Here is a 17,119-nt window from a genome sequence, read left to right on the forward strand (position 1 = left end):
AATAATTTTGCCTGAAACTCGGTTAACAGAAAGACTTTACCTAGGAAAGAACTAAATTAGATTTGGTTTGATTCGAAATAATTTTCTGACTGCATTACGGGCCATAATTATTTCCCAGTCCGTAGGGACCGTCGCAACGTCTCGAAAATTGAAAAATAGGCATATTTTGTAACGTTGTAAAATATTTGATTCGCATAGTTAAGCCACAGAATTTATATCAGATTGCTTAAAAACCTTTCTAGTTTGCCAAGAAAGTTAGAATTTGCCCTCTCAACAAATTTGAAAAAGCGAATTTTAGTATATTCTGACCACTAGAAATCGCCATCGGCCGATGGCCGTAAATTACCTTGATTTAGACGCTAAGTTTTGGGATTTGGGACCTGGTTGACGATTCTATCCTGCACAGCCGTTAAGTTTATACCTTTATAGGCAAAAATATGCAAAAACCCCTGTACGTTTTCGATTTTTCAAAAGTTATGACCGTTTGAATCATCACATGTATGAGCATTCGCGATATTTTCGCCTACACCAAAATCGAACCACTGGAGCAGATTTCGTCATATATACAGCTTACCCGCTTTGAAGCCCGGCTTTATGGCTCACTTCAGAATTTTTCTAATAACCGAATTGGTGAAATCCATGATAACTTCAACAAATAGCTAGGTATTGCCCTCGAAAAGTAGGGGGCATCCATCGTGATTCGTGGTATCAAAACAAATGCCGGAATTGGCCACATTTCGCGGTGAATCACCCATTTAACATCGCTGCAGAGCTGAATTTTTTCAAAAATCAGAATATAAACTCTCCATGTCTGGAAGCTGAGGGAGAAATGAAGGTTTTAGGCTTCTGAAGTGAAGAAATAATCGCTTAAATTTAGATCCAGTTCGATGTTATACTGTTCTCACAAAGGTCCGCACAAAAGAGAAGACCGCTGATAGCTTGTGCCGTACGTTGTGCCATATGGTTTTGTTTGTATCCCAAAGTAATATTTGGTCAGAAAAATTTTGGATGAAAAGAATAAATGCTTTTACCTGGAGTTTGATATCATATAATTAATAAATCAATTTCAAATATCCTGAGCTTGCTTCTCTCGGTTCCGCGTCGATTGTGTCCACAGAACAGCAACCTGTTAATAGCCGGAGAAATCGGCTACCAACGTGTTAAAAACTTGACACATGCTTCGTATGAACAGATGTTATAAGTGTTGCTTTTGGTAAATTTTCAATCGATTTCATCAAAACATTTTACTGACTACTAGATATTATAATATATTACACTATAACAACGCCGTCAGAACTTGATATCGGAAGTAAAGGTAGTTTGTATCTGTAGAGCATATTCTACACTTTCAGCCACCGTATAAGACATTGTTTACATAAGTCTACTGAGAAACACACTGACAATCACTAATCACGTCCGACAGTTTGTCTATGAGGATCTGTTTTTTGTCTCTCAATTTTATAGGGATCTCAAAATGACTACAGATGGCTCTGAACAAAACCACATTGAATTTCTGAAGTGTGTTATTGTGGTAACGTTCACAGAGGTCCTACGTATCGTAGCAGATTGGATGTGAGACTTTGATCTCTTTGTTAACTTTGTCTACCAGATCTTATCTCTCGGAATTTTCCTGGACGCATTGGATATCTTCCTCCTCATCCAGTGATATCCCGATCACACCCTGATCTTTTCGCCGCATTGCTGCTAGCCGGGAGAAAAAGCTCTGAACTTGGTTCTTTGTCAGCTACTGTTCTCTAGTGAACAAACGTGTATTTGATTCATTTTTCGCATTTCGCATGTCCACTGCAACTTGGGCGGGTCGGCCTTTCGCCCAGTTCTTTCTCCAAGTGTAAACCGTGCCGTTAGGTATTCTTTTACCTTCTCTGAAAATCTAACGCTGCCCCTTGGTTTGCTTACGGCCCATCCTGTTCGTAAAGACGAGTGGGGCGAAGTATCCAGGGGAGAAGTGAGTGGTGTACTAGAATCTAACGAACAGCTCGAACACTCGATACCAGCGGTATCTATCGACGAGAACTTAAGGGCCTTGTTCCTTTTTGATTGCATCATACTGGCTTTAACCTGCTGACTGTATGCTTTCCAACGTCCAGGTGCAGCTCCAGCTGCGAAAAGGTTTCGAACACTTCAACACATCCAAACACAGAGCATTCAAACAATGGCGTTGTACTCTCTGTTTCCTTGCTGCCCTTTGAACGACGCTTGACCACACGCTTTTCAGAAGGATCATAAAACCCTTGAGATTCTATGGTTTGAAGGGACGTTTGACCTTGGTGCTTGATATAAATTGCGTCATACGGAATGTACTTCCCTTTACTGATGCCATAACATTTCCAAACTCTCAGACCGATATCTCCATATTCGAATCGAAGTTGTGGAAGCTACTAAAATGCTCAATCTTATTTATACAGAGAGTGTTCTTTGATTCGTCTACTATTCTTACTGCAGCTGTTGTTCCCTTCACTGGGTGTTTCGTATCCTCTGTCCAATGAAAGCTTTGACAACCTCGCTGAAGACTCGCTACAGACTGAAGCCTCTCTGGTTTCGAAAAAGCACTTGCATGCCATACTACACTTGCAGGCCTTCCAAAAAAAATAAAGGGTTAGCGGGTTCACCCGCAATGATTAATGCGGACCTCTTTTATGCGCGATAGTGCAATCGTTCAGCTTTAAATTCCAAAGCGCCAAACTTCGACACATAGACTTACAAGTGGAGTTCTATGACTGATTCTTGAAGAGAATGCAGCTGCAATCCAAAGTTTCAACGGGACATTAAGCGCGAACCATGGCTTTAGTTTTCGAGTTTAGTTCGCAACAACGAGTCAAAGAAGAGTATCGACAGATGCCGACCGATTAATTTTGGAGGTATTTGCTGGAGTTATATCATAAAGTCCAGTTCACCAGTTTGGGAAGCGAAGAATATCTGAAATTTCACATAAACCCATGATTTCTCCGGCTATTGACAGGTTGCTGTTCTGTGGACACAATCGACGCGGAACCGAGAGAAGCAAGCTCAGGATATTTGAAATTGATTTATTAATTATATGATATCAAACTCCAGGTAAAAGCATTTATTCTTTTCATCCAAAATTTTTCTGACCAAATATTACTTTGGGATACAAAACAAAACCATATGGCACAACGTACGGCACAAGCTATCAGCGGTCTTCTCTTTTGTGCGGACCTTTGTGAGAACAGTATAACATCGAACTGGATCTAAATTTAAGCGATTATTTCTTCACTTCAGAAGCCTAAAACCTTCATTTCTCCCTCAGCTTCCAGACATGGAGAGTTTATATTCTGATTTTTGAAAAAATTCAGCTCTGCAGCGATGTTAAATGGGTGATTCACCGCGAAATGTGGCCAATTCCGGCATTTGTTTTGATACCACGAATCACGATGGATGCCGCCTACTTTTCGAGGGCAATACCTAGCTATTTGTTGAAGTTATCATGGATTTCACCAATTTGGTTATTAGAAAAATTCTGAAGTGAGCTATGAAGCCGGGCTGCAAAGCGGGTAAGCTGTATTTATGACGAAATCTGCTCCAGTGGTTCGATTTTGGTGTAGGCGAAAATATCGCGAATGCTCGTACATGTGATGATTCAAACGGTCATAACTTTTGAAAAATCGAAAACGTACAGGGGTTTTTGCATATTTTTACCTATAATGGTCTAAGCTTAACGGCTGTGTAGGATAGAATTGTCAACCAGGTCCCAAATCCCAAAACTTAGCGTCTAAATCAAGGTTATTTACGGCCATCGGCCGATGGCGATTTCTAGTGGTCAGATTATGCTAAAATTCGCCTTTTCAAATTTGTTGAGAGGGCAAATTCTAACTTTTTTGGCAAACTAGAAAGGTTTTTAAGCAATCTGATATAAATTCTGTGGCTTAACTATGCGAATCAAATATTTTACAACGTTACAAAATATGCCAATTTTTCAATTTTCGAGACGTTGCGACGGTCCCTACGGACTGGGAAATAATTATGGCCCGTAATGCAGTCAGAAAATTATTTCGAATCAAACCAAATCTAATTTAGTTCTTTCCTAGGTAAAGTCTTTCTGTTAACCGAGTTTCAGGCAAAATTATTTTTGACGCAAAATTGACCGGGTGGAAATAAGAGAGACAGCCTCTTAAGCCAATTAACAATTAGTTCCTACGTCAGCGTGCGTTCATCGAGATATGAAGCATGCGGGAAGTTTGGAGAGCACGAAAGATGCGTTAAGTACACGGCACGACTTTGTCGCATGCGACAAGCTTACGACAGGCCTACGACATGACTTAAGAGTCGTAAGCGAGTTGTAGGTTTGATTTACACGAAACAATTCGTGTCGTAAGCCTGTCGTAAGCTTGTCGCATGCGACAAAGTCGTACCGTGTAAATAGGCCCTAAGAGTAGCTCGAGGCGTAACCGGGAGCAACTCTAGCTTCTTTAGTGCTCTCCGACTTCCCAAGAGCTTCATATCTCGATGAACACACAGCTGACGTATGAAGCAATTGTTTTATAACATTTTCAACCCGATGAAAAAATTTTTTCTCTCGATGTCACGAGCGTGCACAATTGGAATATGAAGCACGCTCGCGCAATTGAATTTAATTAGACAAATTTACTATCTATGTGATAAGATGGACTTGTGGAAGATTGGGCTTCTAGAGGTTTCAAGCAGCTTGCGATACTTGCGTGACGTCAAAGATTGACGGTTTATGCCACCTGACTATGCGAATCGATGTTGTTTTTAGCGCTTTTGGTGCACAATATTAAATTGTTGAAAAATTTCCAGTTTATGAGTACAAATTCCATGTTGCTTGAAAGACAGACATCGCCAACAACATTTAAAATAGTTCCCTCTGTTACCCTGACTTGAAATGGAAAATATTTCACGAAAAACATCTGCCAGTAAACCTTGAAAACAAACAAAAACCAAACAACCAAAGAAAAACACGAAAGAAAAAATAAGCTGGAGTTGGCTGATTGTTCCAGCTGTGTTTTCATTTTAGATCTTCTCCCATCCTTAAAACTTGAGTTAAAAAAAACGAGCTTTGCTCTTATTTTATAAAGCGGAGAAATTGCTGTTCGTAATGTTCAACGAAGGACAAAACTTAGGGTTGTCGGCATGGTGCCATTATTATTTTTAGCATAATAATGAGACAAAAGGACGAAACATTATGCTGGAAAATAGAGCAGAAAAAAAATGAATAAAAAACGGATAAATAAGTTAACAAAATATAAGACAAAAAAAAAATGAAATCACTTTCACATTGCCTTGACTCATTTACTTCATAAAATGTTTTCTAAAAACCATAGGATTTCACTATGAAAAACAAGTCTGTTTAACAAATTTAAACATTTTCAAGACCGCGCTAAGCTAACGTCACTAGAGTTCTACAGAAGTTTTTTATCTGTTTCCATTTGTGCTTGTATAATTGTGCTCATATATTTTTGCACTAATCGTTTAATTTCAAAAATCAAAATGTATTATCATGGCAAAACTATACCACATCTCGTGTGTTTCTGACACATTAAACAATACTTAATCAATCTCTTTATGTCCAATATGTATTAACGGCTTATTCCAATACGTCAAACTATAATTGCGTTTTCGCTAGTTAAGAAAATCGTGCTGAGAACAACAACCTTCTACAACCTTACCTACACAATTCTAAAATACGTACAGAGCATCCAACTTGAAGGAAGGTTTATATAGTATTTGAAAAGTGCAATACATAACCAAATGCTTGTAATCAAACTTAGAGGTGTTTCTGTTTTTTCGCTTCAAACCATTGATTTAGATGTTTTCTTCTCTCTCCCACTAATTAAAGAGACTTTACAGAACTCACACTACTGTTCACCTGTCCAAAAATTCATATATCTTGTAGAGATAAAGGCGAAGGCTGAAGAAGTGAACTTTCTTATAGAAACGCTTTTTTAATTACCTAGTGGGCTTTATTCAATAGAATTGTGGTCTACTCGAGATGATGTCGCCATGAAAAATTAGAACTTATTGTGGATAACAACAAAGAAACACCCTCGATTTCACTTTTAGTACGGGTTTCTATTGGATCATTCTCTTGTCTTCTTGACTAAGCTAACATTAATTATCGGCGAATCTTTAATTTTCAATGTCAGTAATGCTTTCAGCAGCAATTTCTTCGTGGTGAAAAAATTAATAAAAAGGTGTATTAAAATTGGTTTCCACGGGTGTTAATCATGCTGGTTTGAGGCTGAATAAGGCATACATACAATAAAAACTCCAAAATAAAATAAAAAAACTATTCTATTTACTAATCATGGAAAAAAAAACTTTTTTAAGTTTTGTGATTCGCCTGTACCTACTTAAAAAAGTGAAGAAATTCATGTTATCCAGCCTTATTTAGTTTGTTTTCTTTCATCCCTGAAACTTGTGGTCAAAGAGAATGGGAATGGGATATATATGCTGCATTATCCAAACAATTTGTCGAAAAATTACCAACCAGCTGGCTTTAAGTCCTATTATAGATATGCCCTTCGAAGTTACCTGGTCCGGAAATTTTTTTCTGAGAGCACGCTACGCTTAGCGATGGGCGCCGGGTTACATCAAAGCTTACGCTCATGCAACTTCTTGGCCGAAGTTCCGCTAACGCTAGAGGAGCAACCGAATTCTTCTTTCCCAGGCATCGTAAACAGAGTGCTTTAACAGCTCTGCGAATGTCGGTTATACGCCAGCAATAAACCAGAGGGTTTAAAGAACTGTTGAAAAACACGATAGTTGATGCATACAAGTAAGCTATCTTAACGCTTATGGTGTAGCCCTCTACCTTGTGAACAATTTTCACGCACAGAAATGGAATGTAACAGAAAACAAAAATGCCCACAATGTACACCATTGTTAAAGTTGATTTCTTGTATCGCATTATTCTTGACAGTTGATGATTTACCGGGCATAGAGCTGCCGATGTCGCGTTTATTTGTTTCTCATGGCGGCGGACGTATTTCAGAACTCTCGTGTACGCCAAGAAAGTGAACACCAAGCAGCAGAATATCACTGGGATTAAAATACTGTTAAAAACTCCATCATCGGCCATCCAAAGCCTGGAAGAGGCTAGTAGGATAAAAACCATCCAAAGAACAGAGGCAGTAAATAAAATGCGTTTAGTGGTAACAATTTCTGTGTAACGGAGATGCAGATAAAGTGCGAGGTATCTTTCGATCGCTATACCTGCCATGATTAAAACTGAAGTTCCAGCCGTTATGTATCCCAGCGATTCTGTCATCATCCTTGTGGTGCAGTACATGCTGTAGTCTTGGAGAAGTTCCCCGATCTTGTGGATCACAAAACATGGTTGAGCAATCAAACCGACAGTCAGATCACTGAGCGCCAAACAGCAAAGAAACGTATTTGACGGTGTGTGAAGCGACGGAGTCCTCCACACTGCTACAATAACCACAGAATTACCGGCAGCAGCCGTGAACGAGGTTACGGAGTTTAATATTGTAGTCAGAATATGTGCGATGAAAAGGTGTTGGCTGAAATCCAAATTTATGTCCAAAAGAAAACATTCAAGAGAGGAAAAGGCTGGCGAACTGTTTGTTCTGTTGATGATCACCATCTTTACCTAATATCACTTGATAGCGCGCGAGATCTCTCATATGACACCTGCTTAAGACTAATAGCGGTAAATTTAGCCAACCGACTTTTTAGTAAATTATATGGAGAGAGGAAGCTACTAAACAATATCAGCAAACAGGTGTTTTTTCGAAATATGCATTTGGCTCATGCAGTGAAAGTCAAGCGGTTTGTGCGGAAGGGACATGTTAGTTAGCTTTTGTTTATGGTAAAAATGTCGAAGGCGATAGGAAAATATAAAACATACACGGGAAAAAAAAATTCCAAAAATTATTGACTCGGTACGAAATTGCGGTAAAAATGTTCAAAACTGTTAATCTTGTATTTATACAAGGAGATTATTTATAATGAATGAGCTAGGTTTGGAAAAACAACTATCATATGACATAAAGGAAAATTTTAATAAGTCCATACAATATTCACAAGGTTGCATTAAACAAATGTTAACCCTTTAACCCCTAAGAGTGACCGGCACGCAATTTTTTCCTCACAGCATCACCCGCTGAGGCAAACATCAAGAATTGAATAAAAGGATTGATCGATAACTCTTTATTGTTAAAGAAAATTCTCCTTAATTGTAAGTAAGGAAATGTGTGATAAACAGTATGGAGAATCTGATGCATACTAATGTCATGGTGTACAGGGTTTTAGAAAGCTTCAATTATGACACGCTCCAACTTTTGTTTTTTCGTATGTTGACGCACAGTTGATGTATTGTTTGAAGACTTGAGCCAAGATTTTACAGGTATTTATCATGTAAACCACGGTGTTATGCAAGGATTTCCAGCTCTGAGAAAACGAACGTAACAACACACGTGCAAAATACGATATTTTTTCACGTGTGTTTGATATCGCCAATCGGCTGCCGACGCGTAACTCGCCTTTCGCGCCATTCGGTCGGGTTGACAAATGAACGACAAAGCCTTAACCATTCCCCTCAATCCATCCATACAATGAAAAATCCGTTTCGCTTACAGAGTGGCGTTCAAACTTTCCTAGAAGGAGAAGAAAACACAGGACGAAATTGCAAGAATCCGTAAACGGAAACGTGGCAGAAACATGTTAAACCGTTCCGGAAACACGACGGATAACCTGTGTTTCCGTTACCGGTTTCGTGACGTTTTCTCGCGTTTCCGTTGCTGCGTATACAACGGAACCGGACCACTTTTTGTGCATGTTTCCGTCAAGTTTCAGCTAGAGGAAACAAATGTTTCCGCAATCGTAATTTCGGGTTTACATTTGCGGAAACACAAGAAAACGTTGCGGAAACATGTCTTTTCCATGTTTCCGTTGACGTATTCCGGGCTACTGAATGGGTGATGGAACCTGCGGAAACACAAGAAACCGTTCCGGAAACTGAGGTCTGTTTCATGTTTCCGCTACAGCTTACGTCTCGGAAACGTGTTAATTCAAATTTATCTTACCCTTGCGGAAACTTTCTAGCTTTGGAGGAGTGATTAACAAGTAACTTCTCCCTAAAATATCTTGAACTTATCCAGCAAAGAGATAATGAGAATTCTCAAACTTATCAGGTATAGGTCTTTGTCTTGATATCACACCAGATTCTCATAACTAAGTTACAGGGAAATATGTAGCAGCTAGAGAGGATAGTTACCAATCAGATCTTGGGAGTTAAAGGGTTAAAATGTCACACATACCTAGCTTATTTATGCTTGACAGGAACAAATTTTCCCCATCATAAGTCAATAAATTTAACAATACTTGGAAGAAACTATCCCTGTGATCTAGATGACAATAATTTGTTCTAACAAAACAATTACTTCAGTTTGCCATTAAATACATGATAAATAAATGAATAAAAAGTAAAAAAAGTGTTAAGTATTTTTTCAATCACGACTCTTTGTTTATCTGCCTGACAGCCCAAAGTGGGCCAGCAGGTGCAGGCCTCTCCGACATGCCACCAACACTCCTTGGCTTAGCCATTGCCCTGGCATGGGGGGTCAAATTATTTTTGTAGGTTCTGTCTAGCTTGGCTTTTGCATTTGTCAAGCTTGTTCTTTCCCATGATAGCTTCTTGGTTACATATCTTGCCAGTTTCTTTTCTTTTTCACCAGTAATGAAATCTTCTTGCTCCTCATAATCTGATTCTTTGCTACTCATATAATCAATGTAAAGGATTTCACTATAATACTGTTTTTCTTTTGGTGTCATAGAAGCTTGTAGCATCTCATAGGATGACTGACGCCTTTCCAGTTTCTAATGGAACAAAAAGCAACAATTTAGTCATTATTTAGTTAATAACCAGACCAAATTATATCTATGAAACATATAATTTATTGTCAAATAGAAATACTTTTCTAACTCAAAATGATATCCCACAAAAGATATAAAATATGAAAATAACAATCAGCAAAAAATAGAACTCCCAGAAAAAAATTCATGCTACAAAACAGTACTAAATTAAAGCAAACCCATGTTATTTGGTTAACTACCAGCAAGGTTGACTTTCCTAATTAATGTGTATTTGTACACCAGTTGTAAACATACCAGTCCTACTTACAGTGTATGACAAATTTGTGCATGGCATTGTTTCATTTTTTGTTGCTGTATATTATCCCACATTGTATTGTGGTACAATGCCATGCACAAATTTGCCACAGTATTAAACAACACTTGTTGTCAAACTGAATTGAAACGTTTGATTCAGAAGCCATGCTTCAGCCACACTATCTTGAAAATTTATTCTTGAATATAGGTTTAGCATGGCAAAAGCAAGACAACTTAGCTAGTCCTTACATTTAGCAAACGCCTGCTCCTTTTGCACTTTTCTTTATGCTCTTCATTTTTCCCTTTTCTTATCCTCTGCTCTCTTTCTTTAGTTGTTTTGAAGTACCGATAAAACTGAGCTGTTGAGTTAAAAACAATAATTATTATCGCTGCATGATATCCTAAAATTACAATACAATGACAAGTCTATGTGTATATGTAACATCAGCTTATGGATATATATTAATTAAAAGAATTAATGATGGTAATATTGTGTTTTCCCTCTTAGTTTTTAAGTTTTCTGTCCAACATATTTCAGAAAATTTGTTTGATTTTGCACAAGGTAAATGTTTCTTGTTCTAACTTGCACACAACATTAAAACTTGATTCCTGTAATGTAATACCTTCCATTTGTAAGTCAGTCCATAGGCAGCTTTCTCCTCCATGCTCTTTTTTCAGTACTTCTTTCACTTTTGTAAAAATACTCTAGTTTCTCTCTGACTGTGGACTGTAATAAAAACGAGAATGTTATTTTTGTTTTAAACAATAGCCAGAGGCAGTTATAATAATATTATTATTATTATTCAGCCAAAAAAGGAAATAATAATTCAAGTAAAGCAGTTATACAAGAGGGACAATTTTCTAATCACTGCTGGTACAGTGCAGAAGCTACATGCTTTTTACACCTTCAAACTGACATTAGGATTTCTGGTTCCTGGAGGGAAAAGATTTCTCAAAACAAAAATTTGCATGTATTAATCTATCAGCAACATAATAGTTGAAATAACAGATTCTAAAAGTTTACCACCTCCTACTCCCAATTTGAATATTTTACACTGGCCCCAGACTCTAAACACTGGCCTCAAAACAGATAACTAACAGTCCCTTAGAAGAAGCTGGTCAGAGAGATATTTAGTTCTTGGTGGTAAAGTTTTAATTCTAATATCTTGCATGCCATCTCTCTTAGTGCCTCGCTATTTAAATACATCATCTTATGTATGGTAAAAAAATAACATACTCCTCATCAATGATGAAACCTTGTGTCACTTTTTTTTCTACCACCTTTTTGTAGATGAACCGAAACCGTTTCTGGAAGATAATATGGAAGAACATCATATGTCAAAAGTCAATTCAAACCACAAACTTGTTTATTTCTTTAATCAGGGTCAGCAGGGTTTTTGGGTAAACAGTACACAGTGGAATTTTAAACTGGGTAAACAGTATTTTTGCTAAATGCTTGCAAAATAGGCACAAGAATTCAGCACAAGGATGTTCCAACTTTGTGATAAGCACTAGAACCAACATCTACACATATTGTGCTTTAAGTTAACACAGAACACGCGTGATGGCGGAATGGCGGTGTCTTTGAAGACACGTTTTATGCTTCTGATACACCGCAACTGAAACTCTCAAACACAACTTAACGGTACTAAAGTTGAAAAAATTTATATCCTTAAAGTAATTAAAGAATATTTACCCTTAAGTCATTTGGAATCACAACATTTGATTCTCTGCGAGAGCTTTTAGAACGTTTCTTGCCTTTCTTCTTTGCCTGCCCTTCCAGACTCGCAAGTTGGTTCTTCAGCTTTGCATTTTCTTGCCGAAGGACTGCATTCGTATCTTCTAGTTTCTTTTGCCCTTCGAGAATCGAATCAATCCTTCTACTCATTCTTTCCATAAGAACAAGCTGTCTCTCTTGAACTGGATCGTTTGCAGCCATCATCCTATCGAGGAAGAATCCAAACACGTGCCCGCAACGAAACGAAACTCGACCGAGTGAACGAACGACAGTGAAAGATCAAATATCCCGCGATTATAGTTTTAGACATTTGATTGGCGTTCATACGGTATTTGTCATGCGCATAAGGATCTCGGCCTCACTCTGGGGACGAGACATACCGCATCCTCGATACAAACGCGCGCTTTTCAACGTTCAGTTAGAGATGTCTGGTGACGTTTGCAGTTCAGAGCCGTTTACTTCATGCTCAGAAACCCCGGTTTCCTTGTTCAGCAAAACCAATGCTTGGGAAGTTTTAATACCCTTTGTGTGTGGGACGCAAACAACTTTGAACCTAGAGCATCAAGCTACTTTTTGCCTGTTTATAGGATACACAGTCTTTTTGCTGGAGCTTATTTAACTCTTGACAATGTAAAACTCATGGCAGTTTGCCCTATTCCACGCCGTGCCATTATTTTACCAGCCAGTTATTAACATCAATCTACATTCACATGTCGTTGTTGTTTTTAATATATTTAACAATAAATATTATTCCCCTTAGTGGTGGTGGATATTTAATGAGCTGTGAAGTATATACCAAACCAGTGAGATAAAAGAATTATAAATTTATATCTCAGAACACTGCAAAAAAAAGTTTTTCACACTTCAGCTTAAGCTGGGAAGTGGATAGCACATGCATGTACTATCCTGAGTTTGAGTAGCCAATCAGAGCATGCAAAAAACACTGTCCACTGGTTTGGTATATACTAAAATTATATGGTTTTGAAGAAATGTACCTTATTTGCCCAGGTTAGTCAAATTCCCTGTGCAACCACCTTCCTTTAGTGAAACAGTTTCCAACACAAGAAATCAAGTCTTGTTCACAATCAACAAACACAGTTTCATTACCCAAAGAATTGAAAAAGCAATAAAATCAGTAGCGTGAAATATTGTGGCTTTACTAAATACATAATATTAATATTAATCTATGATTAATTCATTGAAGGTTGCTGGAGGCTGCTCTCGTATGGTTTCTGGTTCTGGTGAGAGATTATGTCAATAAAGTAGACTTGGTGTACACCAAAAGATTTGATGTGTTTTTAAGGTCCTTAAACACGGCATAAATATTATGATAAATTTAATGTTGTATTTAAGGCTCCTTTAACTAGACCTTAAATCTCCCCAATAGGTTTAACGTTAGATTTAAGGTGGTTTAAAGTAACCCTAAATCCTTCAAAGGATTTAAGTACGGTTAAAATGACTTAAACATAGCTTAAATCTCAACGTCGATTTAATTTGCATTTAAGAATGCTTAAACCTCGCCTAAACAAAGGTACATTTTTAAGTCATGTTTAAGTTTAGTAAACATGGCTTAAATTTGTCTTTGGGTTTAATAGTTGTTTAATTTTACTTAAATGACACTAAAATTTGGCATTTTACCCAGTGATGATTACCAGCAAGCTCACAAAACGCTGTAAATGTGCTCAAAAGCGTAATTTTGGAGTGTTTATTTGGATCAGCAAACATGATCAAACTCGTAGAATTGATGAGGTTTGCATAAGCAGGTAATTGCTGGCAAATTCTTGGTATTGAGCAAGTTTGCTCCGTATGGCAAATATGATCAAATTGTTAGTATTGAATAAGTTTGCTCAGATAATAAAATGTTAACAAAATCAAAAGTTTGACCCAGTTTGCTTGGTATGGTAAATGTGAGCAAACTCTTGACCAAAAAAGCATGGACCAACTTCGCTCTGTATAGCAAACATGATCAAATTCTCAGTACCGAATAAGTTTGCTGCTGAAACATCTAACTTTGCTTATAAGGGAGTGTCAACTTCAGCTTACTGGGGTTAACAGAATATTTAGAACCACTGTTATAAATAGTATAGATCTATATATTAGGTTTTAGAACTAACCATTCAATTACTTTTTAAATAGTTTATTTGTCTTTGTTCAATTGGACCACAAAAACATAACTTGACTTATAACTTCTGATATAAACAGCAGTGATCTTTAAAGTAGGTTTGAGTACTGACATATAGCTACCAATAACGTTTTAAGATATTTTATTTAAATCATTTTTCAATTTGGTAATAAAAACTGTCATACATAAATTTGACTGCTACACTGTTAAGCACATTAACAGTAGAGTATTGTTTGTTTGAAAATTCTTGGATGATTCACTTATGCATATATTAATTTTTTTCCAATATTTACTCCAAGCTGTATGTAAGAAAGCAAATTGAGTATTTATGCATGCTATCATACCACATTATTTTTATCATTTAAATTTTTAACTGTAACAATAACTATGATGGCATTCTCTGATATTTTCTAAATTACTTTCTACAAGTTCTAAAAAAATTGAAAAGCGGATAAAAATGTTTGAAAGCTACACTGAACAGTAACAAAAAAGAAACCAAATGAGCTTTATGAAAATTTCTGCCACACATTTAAAGCATAAGTGCCTAAACCTCAACTAAATATTTTACAAATGATATTCCTGAAAACCACAAGATGCTCCAGTATTTGCCTTGTTGTAAGGAAACCACCATTTAAGCAAAGAACACTCTAAAGTTTCTAAAACTTGTTTTGACACGCTTTTTTTTCACCTCAGTGATGGATTGTTGATTGCAATATTCATATCAATACTACATTCTAGATACATGTCTAACATAAGAACAGTGAACAAATGGCCAAACTCAGTGAGTCAGTAGTTATTACTTGGGTATCCGGATATTGGTAATTGGATAAAACTTGGTTCACTCAGTTTTGATATTGCATTTACATTTACTTTTAGTAAATCTATAGCATAAATTGAGATTTTGGTGCTATCCTATAAAGCACAGATGAAGACACTTTGCAGTTACATCAGGACATGCATGATAAATATTTAGATCTTATATCACTTTCTTCAAGAAATTTCTTTCTCAGGTGATCCTGTTGAAACTGTATGCTTCTGAATCTGAATGGTGAAAATTTGTAAGGGTCATCAAATGGCACATCTTGTAACTCAGTGCTTTCAAGTGACAGAAGTCTTTCTTCTACCCATTCTTTAATTATATACCAAGGTATTTGATTTGTAAAGTTATTTATTTAGTTTAATTGTATATGAGAGTTTCTTAGGAATTATTGTGACTTGATTTTTGAAGACATGATCTATATAAAACATGATTTATATTGTAGACAATTTGTTCAGCCCAATCAAAATAATTTGTCAGTTTTGTGTGATAACAGCTAAAATAATAATAATTTCCACATGCAATATATGTTTGCAGTGTTTATGAAGACAATAAAATGTTATATCTGTGGTAGGCAGAGGCCTGCCACTTTTGTTTGTTCTATTAGTTTTTTTTTTTTAATAAGGAGTGGATTACATGAGCTGAGTTGACTGTTTTCTAAGATCACATTATATGGGCAGGCCAGCCTGACTCTTGTCATCAGCCTCTAAGTGGATGATTGACAGGCCTGTGGCCTGAATTGTTACTTCCCTCAGATTTCTAGCAAAGGTAAATAGATCAATCTCATTTACTTCCAATTTCATCTATATAAAATTTTATTCTGAATACAGTCAAACCCAGTTAATCAGCCACCCTTAGGGAACTGGCAAATGGCCACTCAGTAGGGGTTTTATTTTTGTTTGTTTGACATCAGAGCAAATTTACAGCAAATGAACAGCTTTGCTCAATTAGCAAATTAGAGTGTATTAAGTGCAAAGGTACTTATTTCTATTGCAAGTAAATATGGTTGAAAAATGCTGCAAACAAACTGTTTTGCATAATGTTTACTTGTAATTGCATTAATAGTAAATATGTCACTTTTGCACCGGAGGCAAATGCTTGACAACTATGTGTTAAAGCTCCAGGTTTACCTTGGAAGCAAATGTAAGGTAAATGTTAAGCAAATGTAGTATTTACATCACATTTGCAGGCAGTTTTGTCAGGTACAAATACTTGAGTTTACCTTCAGTTTACAGCTGGTGCAAATTCAGTTCAAATTTAGAGCCCCAAATTTGCACCACATTTGCACACCTTGACAAACACTAGTAAATCCATTTTTTCGTCCAGTGTGACACAATTGTCTCATTGGCACCAACCGACCTAAGTCACACAACTGTCTCATTTGGCCTAACCTGATTAAATAACACAGCCGTCGCATTAAGATTCCTTGTTGTTCAAAGAACCATCTCGCGTTTGTGTTTTGGTAAGATGTAGCAAAAAACTGCAAATCCGTTTGCAGAAACATGACGGAAACGAACAACGGCGGAAATGTGCTGGCTTAAATATGACGGAAACGTGACTTGGCATTTCCGTTCCGTTAACGTGACGGAAACACGTAGACTTTAATTTTCACGTTTCCGTAAGACGTAAACATAACGGAAACATGGAGTTGCATGTTTCCGCCACGTTTCAGAAATACGGAAACATGTGATTTCGTCCTGTGAAACCAAAATACGAAAATAAAAACCGAAATATACGTATTCAGTTGCTTTGGTGATGGCATTTCGTTTCGACTATGAAATGAAAGTTTTCAGACCCAAAAAAAGCACTTCCGCGTGAATTAAATTAAAACTCAGCTGGCTTACGTAAAGAAAGGAGCCCTTAAGTGTCTGTCAGCTTAATTAATATTCTGTTTTGTTTTTTTTTTACATTATTTAATTTACATCACACATTTCTATCATAAGTAGACACTGCTCCGAGCCGGGCCCAACTTGGATTTCCCCTCGTAACAGTGCGAATATAAGTGAGATATCTTCTAAAGTGGACAAATTTCTCAGCTTTCACGGAAGACTCTGTCTTAAAGGAAAAGAGAGAGAAAGGGAGAAGAGGAAGTTGAGGTGTCGGAGTGTCCAGACGAAAGTCTGTGAAGATGAATAGGCGATATTATTGGCTTTGATTATATTGAAACAGCAAGGCGACAGAGCAGTTCAAACAATGTTGTAGTTATTGGTTATTTGATACACGAGTTTAATTTTGGTCATTTTTGTTTTGTTTAGTGTAACTTTGTTTCGTATTTCTTTGAATTTTTTATTTTTCTATTATCAAGAGAGGAAAT

The 17,119-nt window shown here is 36.9% G+C and overlaps 3 protein-coding genes across 4 annotated transcripts in view; 1 reads left to right on the forward strand and 2 right to left on the reverse strand.

Moving 5' to 3' along the window:
* Nucleotides 1-5,268: 5,268 nt before the first annotated feature.
* Nucleotides 5,269-8,013, reverse strand: LOC113673832 (melanocyte-stimulating hormone receptor). Its single transcript, XM_027190284.2, has one exon. The coding sequence runs from the start codon at nucleotides 7,601-7,603 to the stop codon at nucleotides 6,497-6,499; it is 1,107 nt and encodes a 368-aa protein (XP_027046085.2). The 5' UTR covers nucleotides 7,604-8,013; the 3' UTR covers nucleotides 5,269-6,496.
* On the reverse strand, nucleotides 8,005-12,147 carry LOC149044300 (uncharacterized). Of its 2 annotated transcripts, XM_089210985.1 has the most exons (5): nucleotides 11,825-12,147; nucleotides 11,366-11,436; nucleotides 10,752-10,855; nucleotides 10,378-10,487; nucleotides 8,147-9,837 (listed from the first exon to the last, which is right to left on the reverse strand). In XM_089210985.1, exons 3-5 carry the CDS (start codon nucleotides 10,756-10,758, stop codon nucleotides 9,472-9,474), a joined length of 483 nt encoding a protein of 160 aa, XP_089067111.1. In that variant the 5' UTR covers nucleotides 10,759-10,855; nucleotides 11,366-11,436; nucleotides 11,825-12,147; the 3' UTR covers nucleotides 8,147-9,471. The 2 variants fall into 2 exon arrangements, with proteins under 2 accessions (XP_089067109.1, XP_089067111.1); XM_089210983.1 differs by having other exon boundaries at nucleotides 8,005-9,837; nucleotides 11,366-12,147.
* Nucleotides 12,148-16,773: 4,626 nt separating this feature from the next.
* Nucleotides 16,774-17,119, forward strand: part of LOC113674195 (melanocyte-stimulating hormone receptor) — a 3,072-nt gene continuing 2,726 nt past the window's right edge. The window contains exon 1 of the mRNA XM_027190671.2: nucleotides 16,774-17,119. This exon is cut by the window's right edge and continues 1,708 nt beyond it. The gene's annotated coding sequence lies outside the window, so the exon portion shown is untranslated.

This window comes from Pocillopora damicornis, chromosome 6, assembly GCF_964200805.1.
Source record: "Pocillopora damicornis chromosome 6, jaPocDami1.2, whole genome shotgun sequence".
Lineage (NCBI taxonomy): Eukaryota > Metazoa > Cnidaria > Anthozoa > Scleractinia > Pocilloporidae > Pocillopora > Pocillopora damicornis.

Excerpts from the sequence above, each read along its gene's own strand:
- LOC113673832 (XM_027190284.2), bottom strand. The coding sequence starts at position 7,603 with ATGGTGATCATCAACAGAACAAACAGTTCGCCAGCCTTTTCCTCTCTT.
- LOC149044300 (XM_089210983.1), bottom strand. Across the intron at positions 9,838-10,377 it reads GGAGCAGGCGTTTGCTAAAT|AAACTGGAAAGGCGTCAGTC; the intron begins GTAAGGACTAGC and ends TTGTTCCATTAG.